Below are 14,078 nucleotides of genomic sequence, written 5' to 3' on the forward strand. Positions count from 1 at the left end.
CACTTCACTTGTGAATCTGCAGGAGTTGTCTACTGCATCCGGTGCTCCCGCTGTGGTCTCCTCTACATCGGACACAGACTGGGAGATCACTTTGTTGCGCACCTTGGCTCTGTCTGCTGCAATAGTGGGGATCTCCCAGTAGCCGCCCATTTCAATTCCTGACCCATTTCCTTGCTGGCGTGTCTGTCCATGGTCTCATGCACCACCCACAAATTGGAGGAACAACATCTCATCTTCCGACTAGGTACCCTCCAACCAGATGGCATTAATATCAACTTCTCCACTTTCCGTTAAACCTCCCCTCTTCTTCTTCCTCCCCCTGTTGCCTTTCCCCCAGCTCTGTCTCCTCTCAAAATCAATTCTCACCTCTCCTCTCATCATATCCAACTAACATCTTTTGTTGGTCTGGACTCCTTCCCCAGCCAGTCTTCAGTCTTTAACCTGACCCCTTCCTGTTCTTTGCTTATTCCTTGAAGAAGGACTCAGACCTGAAACATCAGTAATGTATCTTTTACCTCCTGTGGACGCTGCGAGACCAGCTGGGTTCCTCCAGCATTTACTGTGTGTGTGTTTTACTACAATCACAGTGTCTACAGACTTTTTCTCACCTACTGACTGTCTGGCTTCACACTGGTGTGAGATCCCAGTAGTTGATGCTTCAGGAATAGGTAGGAGAAAACTGAAAAGTCAGGCAAAGAAAGCCTTTTTAATCTCGCACTATAAAAAATAAACCAAGCATACTCCAGAAAAAGGGGGATTCACCACTTTATGAATACTCGCTTTACGAAAATTTGCTTTTACAAAGAGACTTGTGTCTGCTATGCGAAAGAAACTTGAATGGGTTTTCGCTTTTACGAAAATAGCCTTCAATTGTCGTGAATGGGTCTGCACTTTACGCTATTTTGGCTTCTGTAAGGATACATCGGAACACTAGTTTTGTAAAGCAGGGAATACCCGTAATACCTTCTGATGCCTCGAGGTGGTGATAGATACCACAGAGAAACTTTCCCAGTCACGCACGCTATCACTTTCATCAATGCCTTGAGGAAGGGCTCAGGCCTGAAACCTCAGTAATGTACCTTCACCTCCTGTGGACGCTGCGAGACCAGCCGAGTTCCTCAAGCATTTACTGTGGTTTGACCCTGTGAGGGAGCAGGTCCCATACCCTGAGCTAGGTTTCAGCCGACAGTGAGGTGCATTTGTTGATGTAGATGGCTGTAAGTTGGAACCTTACCTTCTGACAGTTTGACCTTCAATACTTTTGAAACGTTTTCCTGTATGTACGAGTAACTCTTCATTATTAAACGAATCTAGGCAATAAAGAAATCCAATTGTCTATTACCCCAACCACCAGATTGTGGACTTGAATACATCAATTTAAATTTAAACATACAACACGGTAACAGGCCCTTTCAATACCGCCCGATTACACCCAACCCCTGCATGTTTTTGAAGGGTGGAAGGAAACCAGAGACCCCAGAGGAAACCCACGCTGACACGGAGAGAATGTACAAACTCTTGACAGACACCGCCGGATTCGAACCCTGGTCACTAGTGCTGTAACAGCATTGCACTAACCACCATGGTAACTGTGCCATTTTCAATGAGAAATTGGTCAAATCCTCTCTGCTCAGTGACAAAAGACAACACTGCTTCCAGATCAGTCCCCTTCACTCAGCCAGGCAGTTTCAGCTCAGTTTGGGAGACAGAAGCAGGTGGTTTTTTATTTTTATTTCCCTGCTAGAAAATGCAGCACATTGATGCAAAGTTGTGCTGAGGTGGACCGGATGAACGGAGTCCTGAAGAGATCTTTCTGCTCCAGTGCCCTGGGAGATGCCACGCTGTGTAGCACAGAGCTGAGCTCCTGCTCCAAAGTTACTTGCATCCTCCAGAACCAGAGAGGTGCCGGGAGAAGATGATTATGAGGAGGGAGAAACAGGGCCGGGGCAACATCCTGCCTCGTCAAGGCCAGTATCATGACTACACTCTCAGGGACAGCTGTTATATTTCAGCAAAGGGAAAATTGAATGGGACTCCTGTTCCTCGGAGAATGAAGCAGCCTATGTATGGATGGCAGAAGAAAACATCCTGAAATGATCTGCCAAATACCACATAATGTACCCTCGTTTGAAGCTGTCAGCTACTGCGGTGATAGAGAGCTGAAGTACTTCCTTTGACATTCAATAGCATTACCATTGCCAAGACCTTACCATCAACATCTGGAGCTCGCTCTGTGGATGAACAGAAGGACCTTGGGGTCCAAATCCATACATCCCTTAGGGTTGAGAGGATAGTTAAGAAGGTCTATGGGATGTTGAGCTTCATTCATAGGGGGATTGAATTCAGGAGTTATGAAGTGATATTGCAGCTTATAAATCTCTGGTGAGACCACACTTGGAGTATTGTGTTCAGTTCTAGTCACCTCATTACAGGAAGGGTGTGGAAGCTGTGGGGAGGGGGCAGGGGAGATTTACCAGGATGTTGCCTGGATTGGGAAATAAGTCTTATGAGGCAAGGTTAGCAGAGCTGGGACTTTTCTCTTTGGAGTGTAGAAGGATGAGAGGAGACTTAATAGAGATCTACAAGATTATGAGAGGTATAGATAGGGTGGACAGGCAGCGCCTGTTTCCCAGGGCAGGATCAGTAAACACCAGAGGACGTGTGTACAAAGTGAAGGGAGGGAGGTTTAGGGGAGACGTCAGGGGTAAGTTTTTTTACACAGAGAGTCGTGGGGACGTGGAATCCCTCGTCGGGGACGGTAGTGGAGGCTGGAACACTGGGGGCATTTAAGAGACTCAGGCAGATACACGGATGGAAGAAAAATAGAGGGTTCTGGGGTAGGGAGGGTCTGGTATTTTTATGTAGGTATATATATGGGTCGGCACAATATCGAGGGCCTCACTGTGCTGCTGTGTTCCATGTTCTCACACAAAACCTAAGAAATGCAGGAAACAGGTCAGGCATCATCTGTGGGAAGGGAAGCAGAGTTAATGGTTGTGATAGTACAGATTCTATCACCAGATGGTAGTGTAGGATGACTGTGATTGGCTGAGAGTGTAGCTACACCTACTGGCAGGTCTTAAAGGGTTGCTCCTAGCCAGAGCAGGTCATTCTGGACTGGTCGACCTACTTGTGATATGCTCCAGTCTTCTAGTTAATAAAAGCCTTGGTTTGGATCAACGTCTTTGGTTCTTTCGACGCGGTCTACAACGGTTAGGTTCGGAGGTCCTTCAACTGACACAGAGCTGTCTGATCTGCTGAGTCTGGTTTAGTGTTAGATTTCCAGCATCTGAAGCCACTGACCAGAGACCAGCAACATAAATACTGTGGCTTCAAGAGCAGATCAGAGGCTGAGTATCCTACCGTAAGTGACTCACCTCCTGACACCCGAAAGGCCTTTACCACCAAGCACAGCAACTTACCAAGGTTCTGGCAGAAACCTCCACATCTGCCACCAAAAAGAACAACGGCAGGAAGTGCAGAGGGGGCACCACCACCTGCTGGTTCCCTTTCCAACAGAGGGGGGGATTAACATCCAGGCCCATGGGGGCCTGCCTAGGGACCCCCCCCCCCCCCCGATAAAACAGCAGAACTGTGCAAAGAACTGCGGGGACAGGCAATTTGGTTTAACTGAACCATTTCAGAGGGGAGTCAGCTATATTCCTATGGGACTGGAGCCAATTGGTTTAAGGTGTGTGTTGTGGGGGGGCGGTGGATGTGGGTGGAAGGGATTTAATCAGAACCTGAGGAGTAATGTTTTTACACAGAGGATGGTGGGTGTGTGGAACAGGCCACCGGAAGAGGGGGCAATGTTTAAGAAATATTTGGACGGATCCATGGATAGGATGGGTTTAGAGATATATAGGGCAGGTGGGACCAGTGCGGGGGGGGGGGGGCAGGGGGGAGGACATTTGGTTTAGAGGAATATGGGCTGAATGCAAGCAGGTGGAACCAGTGTGGGGGGGAAATGCATTTTGGTCAGCATGTGCCGATTGAGCAAAAAGGCCTGTGTGGCTCTGTGATTGGGTGAAGACTGCAGTTCAGCTTCTTTTGAGGACATTAGTGAATCAGATGCGTGGTTTTTTTCAAGTTCGTTTATGTTTATTGTCACCTGATTGTACAAGTACAACCCAACAGAACAGCGTTCTCCAGTCCTCACTGCAAACACATGCAGACACACACCCAGACATATCACATGTACAGAGAAACAATGCACATTTAGGACAAGTATTTCATCTATACTAATAAATTAAAAAATAGCTTAGTTAAACAGTCCAATGGTTTTATAGTCACTATTACTGAGATTAACTGTTTATTCCCTGTTAGTGAATTGAATTTACGTTCCTCAGTTGTCACCCAATCCTCATTGGCTCTCTGATCTACTGGTGGACATTTAATCAGCAAACCCACACAATGTGGACAAGGTAAGAGCTGCGGGCTGTACCTGTTCCAGTATCACAATGAACCTTGAAGCTGGAGGCAGCTCGTAGTGAATGACGATGTAGATCGGATAGAATCCAAGGACAGCGACTTGACACAGCAAAAGGACCGACACAAGGGCCAGTGTAGCCAGGAAAGGGTATCTGACCAGATGAGATGAAGTTCCCCACAAATCTAGAGCTTTGTACGGCACGATCAGAGTGTAGAGGAATAGGCAAATCCAGGCAGCAAACACCCTGGGCAACTTTCCAAAAGCATAAACCAGCAGGTCAAATTCAAGGATTAGCCTAAAGGAGGAAAATAACCAAGATAAACACCCATCTCCAGACATCTTAGGCCGCCGAATACCAGACAAGGTGTTGACAAAAGACTTGAAATTTTATTTACAGCACAGCAGAAGCTGATTCTGGCCGTTTAAACCTGTACCACCCCAATTACATCCAAGTAATCCTCCCCCCCTCCCCCCCAGTACATTTGGAAAGGAGGGAGGAAACCAGAGCCCCCAGAGGAAACCCACACAGACACGGGGAGAACGTACAAACCCCTTACAGACAGCGCAGAATTTGAACCCCAGTCCTGATCGCTGGCGTGTGCTAACCATTACGCTTACCCTGCTGCCCAATAGAGTGTCCATATGTAAAGCCCCTAAACACAGCAATTAGATTGCACTGTGTGACCCACTCCCAGGGATCTGTAATTCTATATGTAAATCCCTCAAATATTTGGATTAAATCTCAGCCTCTGACGCACCCCCCGGGGATCTGTTATTCTATATATAACATCTCCCCAACCCTTGGATTATCATCCTTTGCCTGCCTGAGATTGATTTGCCCATGCCAGCCTGCCCAGTAATGCCAGGGAAGGGCTTGCCCACTCAAATACACTCCAATTTGGAGACAGCAGCTAATTCCAGACCACAGACTGCACAGACCGCATAAAGGAGCTGTGTTCAGTGTGACCCCCCTCAGCCGATGGGCAGCTGTGCACCAGCCAGGCACACTGGACTCTGTTACGGGCTCTGTGTCTGGGATGTCTGTCACAGCCATTCCCCACATCTGTGCTCTCACCTGCCTTCATCAATGAACTCTACCGCCATTGTGCTGACAACAAAGACAACCAAGAGAGCGATGAACATGTGATATATCGTCTGAATGTGGGGACTCTCAAACAGTTCACTGTAAAAGAAGAGATGCAGTGATCAGGCTCATACGCAGAGCAACACCTGGATGAGGGTTTCCCATGAACAATTATCGAGTGATCCTGTTCTCTATCCAAGGATGTTCTCTTTTTTTAATAATTTTTTATTTATCACTTCACCGTAAACATATCAATAACAACATATACAAATATTCATCGTTAAAATTCATCCAAGGATGTTCTGATGCTTCTGGCCTGCTATCCATTTAGGTCACCGTCAACCTCTCCTGGTACAGCCCACAGTCAGACTGACATCTCAGTGTAATACAGGATCACCCTGTTGGAGAGGTGGGACTGAGTGTCACCCTGTCAGAAGGCTGGTACTGAGGGAGTGTTGAGAGTCAGAAGGGGGAGGTGATACGTGAGTGAGTGTCAATATTGAGGGCATGCGATCCTTTCGGAGGGGGTTATACTGAGGGGAGCAAAGTTATCTGTCGATTGATGGATTGTTGTTTGTGGGATCATGCTGTGCACCGGTTGCCGGCCATGTTACCAGAGTGAGCACACTTCAATGCTGCCATTTGTCCGCCATTCTATCCTAAGACTGTGCAGGCTGTTCACCTTGGGAGCTGCTCTGAAAGTTCAAAAGCTCTACATGAAGGAGCTGGTGATTCCACACACATCGATAGGGATAGAAAATTCCAGGCCATTCTCTCTATCACTCTCTCTCTCTCACTCACTCTCTCTCTCTCACTCTCTAACTCTCTCTCTTTACCTCTTTCTTTCTCTCTCTCCCTTCCCTTTCTATCGCTCTCCCTCTCTTTCTTTCTCTCACTTTTTATCTTTTTCTCTGTCTCTCATCCCCCTCGCTCTCTCCCCTTCCCCTTCCCCTTTTCCCTCCCTTTCTTGACCTCTCTCTCTCTCACCCCCCTTGTTCTACCCTTCCCCCCCTCTCTCTCTCTCTCTCTCTCCCCTCCCCGTCTCTAGCACAGAGCACAGGAGAATTTTTTCATTTTTTTCTTTTTTGCGTTCAGATCTTGCACCTTTGTGCAGGATGCCAGGGCAGGTTTTATGCAACCTGATGAAAAGACTTCAACCTGAAACATTTGCTTTGTTTCTCTTCTCCACAGCTGCTACCTGACTTGCTACAGACGCCCCTCTTGCCCACTGAAGGTTGTGTAAAAATCTAATTGATGCTCATGGTAACATTGTACACTGTAAAACTGTACACAGCAACACTGTACATTGTAACATTGCTCACAGTAGCATTATGCCAGAACACTGCTCACAATAACACACCACTCACAGTGACCCTGCACGCAATACGATCACACAGTTATACTTTTGTACTTACTCAAGGATTGAGCGACGATTCACGAAGACTTTTCCTTTCTCTGTTGCAAATTTCTTGCCCCTTGGGACAAAGATGATGTTATTAAATGAATACCCACCTCATTGGCAATATTTAACACTGCAACTCTGTACAAGATACCGAGCAAGAGGGAGAGGCACATATTCTGTGAATGTAAAGGGAGCAAGAGATCCAAGGAAAAGACACCTGCACTCACATATATACATACAGATTGACATATCCACACACACACATAGACACACACACACACACACACACACACACACACACACACACACACACTCTCACCCACACACAGACACAGACAGACACACTCTCACACACACAGTCACACACAGACACAGACACAGACACACTCACACAGACACAGACACACACACACATACAGACATATACACACTCACATACACACACAGACAGACACATACAAACACAAGACACACAGACTCACACACACACACACACACACACACACACACACACACACACACACACACTGATAGTAACATTTTTTCTCTTTTTTAATCAAAGATAAAGAGAGGGGGCCAGCAAGGGGCACAGAATGGATTTCTGCTGGGCCATGTGTGACAGACCCATGTCAGATGCATCTGTGCTGCAGCCTCAGACAGAATGACAGGCCAATTCTTCCCAAAGCCACACAGATCACCCACCATACCCCTGCCTGAAGGCCCTGTTCCCCGCAGTGAACTGCTGTGATGGCACCCTGAAGTTCTCGCCCCCCCATCTCGGGGTGAGGTCTCAGTCAGGACCAGTCTTCCGTGTGGTGGATGCCTGCACCGTTTATGGAAATAACTACATCTCTGGTGAGAAACGGTCAGAGTTGACTGAAAACTTGCAGTCCTGTCCCACCACATCTCCAATGACAGAGGAACTTCAGGTCCAATGTGTTTGTGAGGTTTCTGGATATTAATTGGCTGTAGTCATGGTCCGAGCAGCCAGATTACAAGAACATAAAGATAAGAACGTCAGAAACAGGAGCAGGAGTTGGCCATCCTGCCCGTCGAGCCCGCTCCACCATTCAATGAGATCATGGCTGATCTGATGATCAGCTCATCTCCACCGACCTGCCTTTTCCCCATATCACTTAATTCCCCGACTATGTAAACATTTATCCAACCTTGTCTTAAATATATTTTCTGAGGTCGCCTCCACTGCTTCAATGGGCAGCGAATTCCACAGATTCCCCACACTCCGGGAAAAGCAGTTCCTCCTCATCTCCATCCTAAATCTACTCCCCTGGATCTTGAGGCCATGTCCCCTCATTCTGGTCTCCCCCACCAATGGAAACAACTTACCTACCTCTATCTCATCTATGCCTTTCATCCCCTTGCATTCTTCTAAATTCCAGCGAGTCCAGTCACAGATGATTCAATCTCTCTTCAAAGGCCGACCCCCTCATCTCTGGAATCGCCCTGGTGAACCCCCTCTGGACCCCCTCCAAAGCCAGTCCATCCTTCCTCAAGTAAGGAGACCAGAAGTGCACGCAATTCTCCAGATGCAGCCTCACCAGGACCTTGTACAGTTGCAGCACAACCTCCCTGCTCCTAAATTCAATCCCTCCAGCAATGATGGCCAACGTTCCATTTGTCTCCTTGATAGCCTGCTGCACCTGCAAACCAACCTTCTGTTATTCATGCACAAGCCCTCCCAGGACCTCCTGCAGCAGCAGTGAATTCCTCTCACTAACTCAACAGAAGGAAATAAAACTCTTTCTGCACATACCTGATTGTGTGTCCTGACTCCTGAGACTTTGTCACTTGTTTATACTGGGAATAGGACTCAATGGTTACTTCTATGGCTTTGTCTAGCAGCTCGCTCAGGTGACCTTTGAACTGATCCAATAATTCTAGTTTCATACCCTAGGTCAGAGACAAAACAAATGTTTCTATCAATGTGAGTTGAAACGCTGTGGCCACAGGCATCCTGGTCATGGATAATGTCCTCACAGGAACCAGGTAACATTGCCACAGGCAATCTCGTGACGCAGTGCAGATGCTGGAATCTGAAGCTAAACATCTGCGGGTTAAACAGTGTCAGTGAGAGGAAAAGAACAGTTGACACTTTGAGCCAAAAACCTTTCTCAAAAATAGGGAAATGTGAAGGGGACAGGGTGAGAGGGCAAGACAGGAGCCCTGTGTGTGATTGGTGAACCATGGAGAGGTGAAACATGACAGACAAAGGCAGTTCACTGGCGGACACCGGACAAAGAGAAAGAGAGACAAGAAAAACAATGTTCCCTCCCTTCCCCATCCCTCCGTCTCCTTCCCTCCAGCTCTTCTCCCCCTCCCCTCTCCATTCGCAGAATAATCCCTCCTGCCATTCAATAGGCCTTGTGGTCTGATAGCTGATGCCACTTTCTTGCACTAACCCTGAATTCTCTCAGCAGCCAAACATCTATCAATCTCTATATCAAATGTACTCAATGACTGGGCTTCTCCTTAGGATGGAGAATTCCAAAGATTCACTCCCCTCTGGATGAAGAGACTTCCCCTCATCTCTATCCAAAATAGCTGACCCTTAATTCTGAAACAGTGACCCCTGGCTCTACAAACTCCAGCCATGGAATAAACATCGCCTTCTTTCACCTAAATGTGGCTAAACCATAAAACAATAGAATATTACAACACAGAAACAGGCCCTTTGGCCCTTCTAGTCTGTGCCAAACTATTATTCTGCTAGTCCCACTGACCTGCACCCAGTCCATAGCCCTCCATACCTCTCCCATCCATGTACCTGTACAAATTCTTCTTAACCGTTAAAATTGAGCCCGCATTCACCACCACAACTGGCAGCTCATTCCACATCCCCACCACTCTGTGTGTGAAGAAGTTTCCCCTAAATTTTTCCCCCGTCACCTTTAACCCATGTCCTCTGGTTATCAGTATGAAAAAGCTGACCTACATTTACACTGTCTATTTCCCTCATAATTTTAAATACTTTTATCAAATCTCCCCTCATTCTTCTATTCTCTAGGGCAGGGGTGGTCAACCTTTTAATTTTAATTTTTTAATTGAGACATACAGCATGGTAACAGGCCATGTCAGCCCATGAGTCCATGCTGGGGGTGAAAGTTAATTGGGTGGCATGGACTCATGGGCTGACATGGCCTGTTACCGTGCTGTATGTCTCAATTAAAAATTAAAAAATAAAAAGGTTAGCCACCTTTTCTAGGGAATAAAGTCCTAAATACCTCTATTAAATCTCCCCTCATTTTTCTACACTCCAGGGAATAAAGTCCTAACCTGTTTAACCTTTCCCTGTAACTCAGTTCCTGAAGTCCGGGCAACATCCTAGTAAATCTTCTCTACCCTCTTTCTATCTTATTGATATCTTTCCTGTCGTTTAGTGACCAAAACTGCACACAATACTCCAAATTTGGCCTCAACAATGTCTTGTACAACTTTACCATAGCATCCCAACTCCTGTACTCAGTACTTGGATTTATGAAGGCCAATATGCCAAAAGCTCTCTTGACAACCCTATCCACCTGTGACACCAGTTTCAGCGAATTATGTATCTGAATTCCCAGATCCCTCTGTTCTACTGCACTCCTCAGTGTTAGAAGACATTGTTAGTGCACAAGGCATCAGCATGTGACATACTTCCTGTGATCCAGAGAAGATCAGGTCACAAGATGCAGAACTGTCAGTCAGTCATAGCTTTACCCTATCGCTTCACCCCATACTGTAAGCACCCACTACAATTCGTGGAGGAGACCATTGAGATCAGAAAACTCCTGCAATAAGAAGAAATAAATCCTTATCTGGATTCTAAACATGACCTTGTGTTTCATGGTCTGATAAGTAAGTTATCTCTTTTTATGAGAACTCTGAATTGCAGAGTCCTTGACACAGACCTTGACCTACACATAAACACACTGCAATTTAACCTTCCACTCCACAATGCTCAAGGAGATCTTTTGTTGGCCATCTTGGTGTCCCAGACACAAAAAGATGTGAATGCCATGGTGCATCACAGCTTGTGAAGCTGGTCTGCTGTATAGTGTTTTACAGGAAATGTATGTGGAAGACATGTGGGCAGGACAGGAGTAAAGAGGGAATGGCAAAACTATAACAGGCTAATTCAGTCCTATGAGTCTGTGCCGCCCTATTTACTCCCCATTACCTACACCCCCAGTAAATTTTGAACGGTGGGAGGAAACTGGAGCCGCCGGAGAAAACCCACACAGACACAGGGAGAATGTACAAACTCCTGACAGACGGCGCGGGATTCGAACCCCGGTCCCGATCACTGGTGCTGTAACAGCATTGTGCTAACCGTGCAGGATTAAATTATATTCATCAGGCCAGAACTTGCCGGTAACACACAGTACAAATATTCATATAAACATTGCCAAAGAAATTGAGTGTCTCACTAACCATCAAAAACTTGACAAAGTTTTAAAAATTTATAAAAGAAAAAAATTCTGATAAAGCACATTAAGAAATAATTTCAGATTTCAGATTCAGATGTCAGATTTATTGTCAGAGGAAATACACAACATCACACACAACCCTGAGATCCCTTTTCTTGCGGGCCAGGCAGAATTACCACTTATCAGTAATGCAAAAAAAAACTGTACTCATGTAAACAAATAAAGAACTTAGAAAGCAATCAAATATATTCAAATGAACTCTATTAGGTTAAAAACAGGAAACTACTTACCCTTCTCAATGAGCCTCCTGGACTTTCTCCAGGGTAGTCTGTCTCGGGTGCAATGGGTAGATTTCCCAGCCAGTGGAAGTTTGGGATGGGGTCCAAAGCTGACTTTGCTTCAGCTGAACAAAAGTCAGAGACTTCCACCTTCCTCAGGATTCCCAAACCTCCACCCAGTCACGGAGGCAGAAGCAGGTGGTTCCGAGGAGGAATTATGTCTTTTATTTGGAACATCCATGCCACAGTTACAGTACAGGTGATTAGTAACTTAGACAAAATGTGTGCTGTGTGATTGCATGGGGGTGGAGGAGACAGGAGCATGTGGGTTTCTCCACCAACGGGGATTTTTCTCATTGGGTAAATATTAATTGCTTTAATTAATCAACATTTTATCAATGCATTTTCTTCCTTTAGATCTCTTTTGCTTTCTCAATCCACTCTTTTTCCTCCTCTCTCCTTAATTCTCTTTTAACCCCTAATTCGGTTTTAATTCTTTCAACATCATTCTCACAGTTTCTTTCTCTATTAAATTTCTCTGTCTAGTATTTTGAACACAATGTTTCCAAACGCAACAACATTGGCATTTCTAGCAATTTGCGCACTGATATCTTGCGACGCGGCAGTGAAGCTTGGTGGTCCAATAGGCATATTTCAGCGCACTTTGCATTGCGCAGCTTTCAGACTCATGAAGACTGACCGTAACTTGACAATGTTTAAAAGCAACAGATGAATCTTTCCAAATGCCTCCTGCTGCCAGGCTAAGCTGCTGCGGAGCCCCTGTATGACCAGTTGCTACAAATTCTATCTCAGTTTAAGAGGGAAGTAGCCAAACATTCTTAAAGATGCAAGAGATGCTGGCACTAGCATTTGAAGCAACAAACAAGATGTTGGAGTTACTCCATGGGTCAGGTAGGATTGGTGGAGGGAAACGGTCGAGACCCTGGGTCAGAACTGATGAAGTGCAGATGGAGGATCTCGAAATATTCACTGTCCCTTTCCTGCCACAGATGCTGCCAGTTCCCCCAGCAGTTTTTTTTTAAGTACCTTATATTCCTACCTCAATATGTTTCTTCCAGACATTTAGCTGATCAACATCATTGCCATGATCTGCAGAACCTTCAAAGAAAGGAAAACTGGTTGATAAAAGTTCATCAAATCAGGTTAATAAAGTCCTCTCAGGTTACACCTCGCTGGAGCTTTATCTCAGGGATCTGGGATCAGACTCTGATTGACAGGATGAAAGGCTTCTCCCACCCCCTCTTCACATCCCCACAATGGCTCTTAGGGTCTATGGAATTAAGGGTCTGCCTAGTGTAGACTGCTGAAGATTGATCCATTTTGCCTTGTTGCTTCGTGAAAGAACGCTGAGATGGTTGTAAATCCATTCGGAGAGTGAAGGGGGATCAAGATGGGTGTTGCCTGGCATCGACAGCCAAGCTGAAATTCCACCAGCCCTGACCAAGGACAGCGAGGGTCTCCAGGATGTGAGTTGCCTGATAACAGCAGCCTGGCTGATAACTTTCCAACAGGCCCAGGTGGGGGAAAGGGGGGATGGACCTCCCACAAAGCTTGTGTGTAATAAAGGAGTACCAGAATACTAAAGTGTCCAGGTTTAGTGACTAGTAAAGTTCCTTGGGGATCTGTGTTCAGGGACCCCCTGCTCTTTGTGATTTTTATAAATGACCTGGATGAAGAAGCAGAAGAATGGGTCAGTAAGATACAAAGGTTGAAGCGTTGTGGATAGTGTAGAAGGTTGTTGTAGGTTACAATAGGATATGGACAGGATGCAGAGTTGAGCGGAGAAGTGGCAGATGGAGTTCAATCCGGATAGGAGTGAGGCGATGCATTTTGGAAGGACAAACCACAAGGCTGAGTACAGGGTTAATGGTCAGTTATTTAACAGTGTGGATGAACAGAGGGACCTTGGCGTCCAAATCTATACACCCCTCAAAGTCGCCGTGCAGGTTAATAGGAAGGTTAAGAAGGCCTATGGGACACTGGGATTCATTAATAGGGGGATTGAATTTGGGAGTACAGAGGCATATTACAACTCTACAAATCTCTGGTGTGATCACACTTAGAGTATTGTGTTCAGTTCTGGTCACCTCATTACAGGAAGGATGTGGAAGCTATGGAAAGGGTGCAGAGGAGATTCACCAGGATGTTGCCTGGATTAGGAAAACAAATCTTATGAGGCAAGGTTAGCAGAGCTGGAACTTTTCTCTTTGGAGTGTAGAAGGATGAGAGGAAACTTGATAGAGGTCTACAAGATTCTGAGAGACATAGATAGGGTGGACAGCCAGCACCTGTTTCCCAGGGCAGGATCAGCAAACACCAGAGGGCGTCTGTACAAAGCGAAGGGAGGGAAGTTTAGGGGAGCCATCCAGGGGTACATTTTTTTGTACATGGAGAGTTGTGGGTACCTGAAATGCCTTGCCAGGGATGATGGTGG

General features: G+C 46.1%; 1 protein-coding gene across 2 annotated transcripts in view; it reads right to left on the reverse strand.

Annotated features, from left to right (window-relative positions):
• LOC138747016 (sterol O-acyltransferase 2-like) overlaps positions 1 to 14,078 on the reverse strand; it is a 33,471-nt gene that overhangs the window by 12,720 nt on the left and 6,673 nt on the right. For both annotated transcript variants that reach the window (XM_069905855.1, XM_069905856.1), the window contains exons 3-8: positions 12,684 to 12,742; positions 8,693 to 8,829; positions 6,932 to 6,991; positions 5,508 to 5,615; positions 4,445 to 4,727; positions 1,235 to 1,310 (exon numbers count right to left, since the gene is read on the reverse strand). In XM_069905855.1, the coding sequence (XP_069761956.1) occupies positions 1,235 to 1,310; positions 4,445 to 4,727; positions 5,508 to 5,615; positions 6,932 to 6,991; positions 8,693 to 8,829; positions 12,684 to 12,742 (723 nt within the window). The remainder of the gene's footprint in view (positions 1 to 1,234; positions 1,311 to 4,444; positions 4,728 to 5,507; positions 5,616 to 6,931; positions 6,992 to 8,692; positions 8,830 to 12,683; positions 12,743 to 14,078) is intronic.

Source organism: Narcine bancroftii, chromosome 12, assembly GCF_036971445.1.
Source record: "Narcine bancroftii isolate sNarBan1 chromosome 12, sNarBan1.hap1, whole genome shotgun sequence".
NCBI lineage: Eukaryota > Metazoa > Chordata > Chondrichthyes > Torpediniformes > Narcinidae > Narcine > Narcine bancroftii.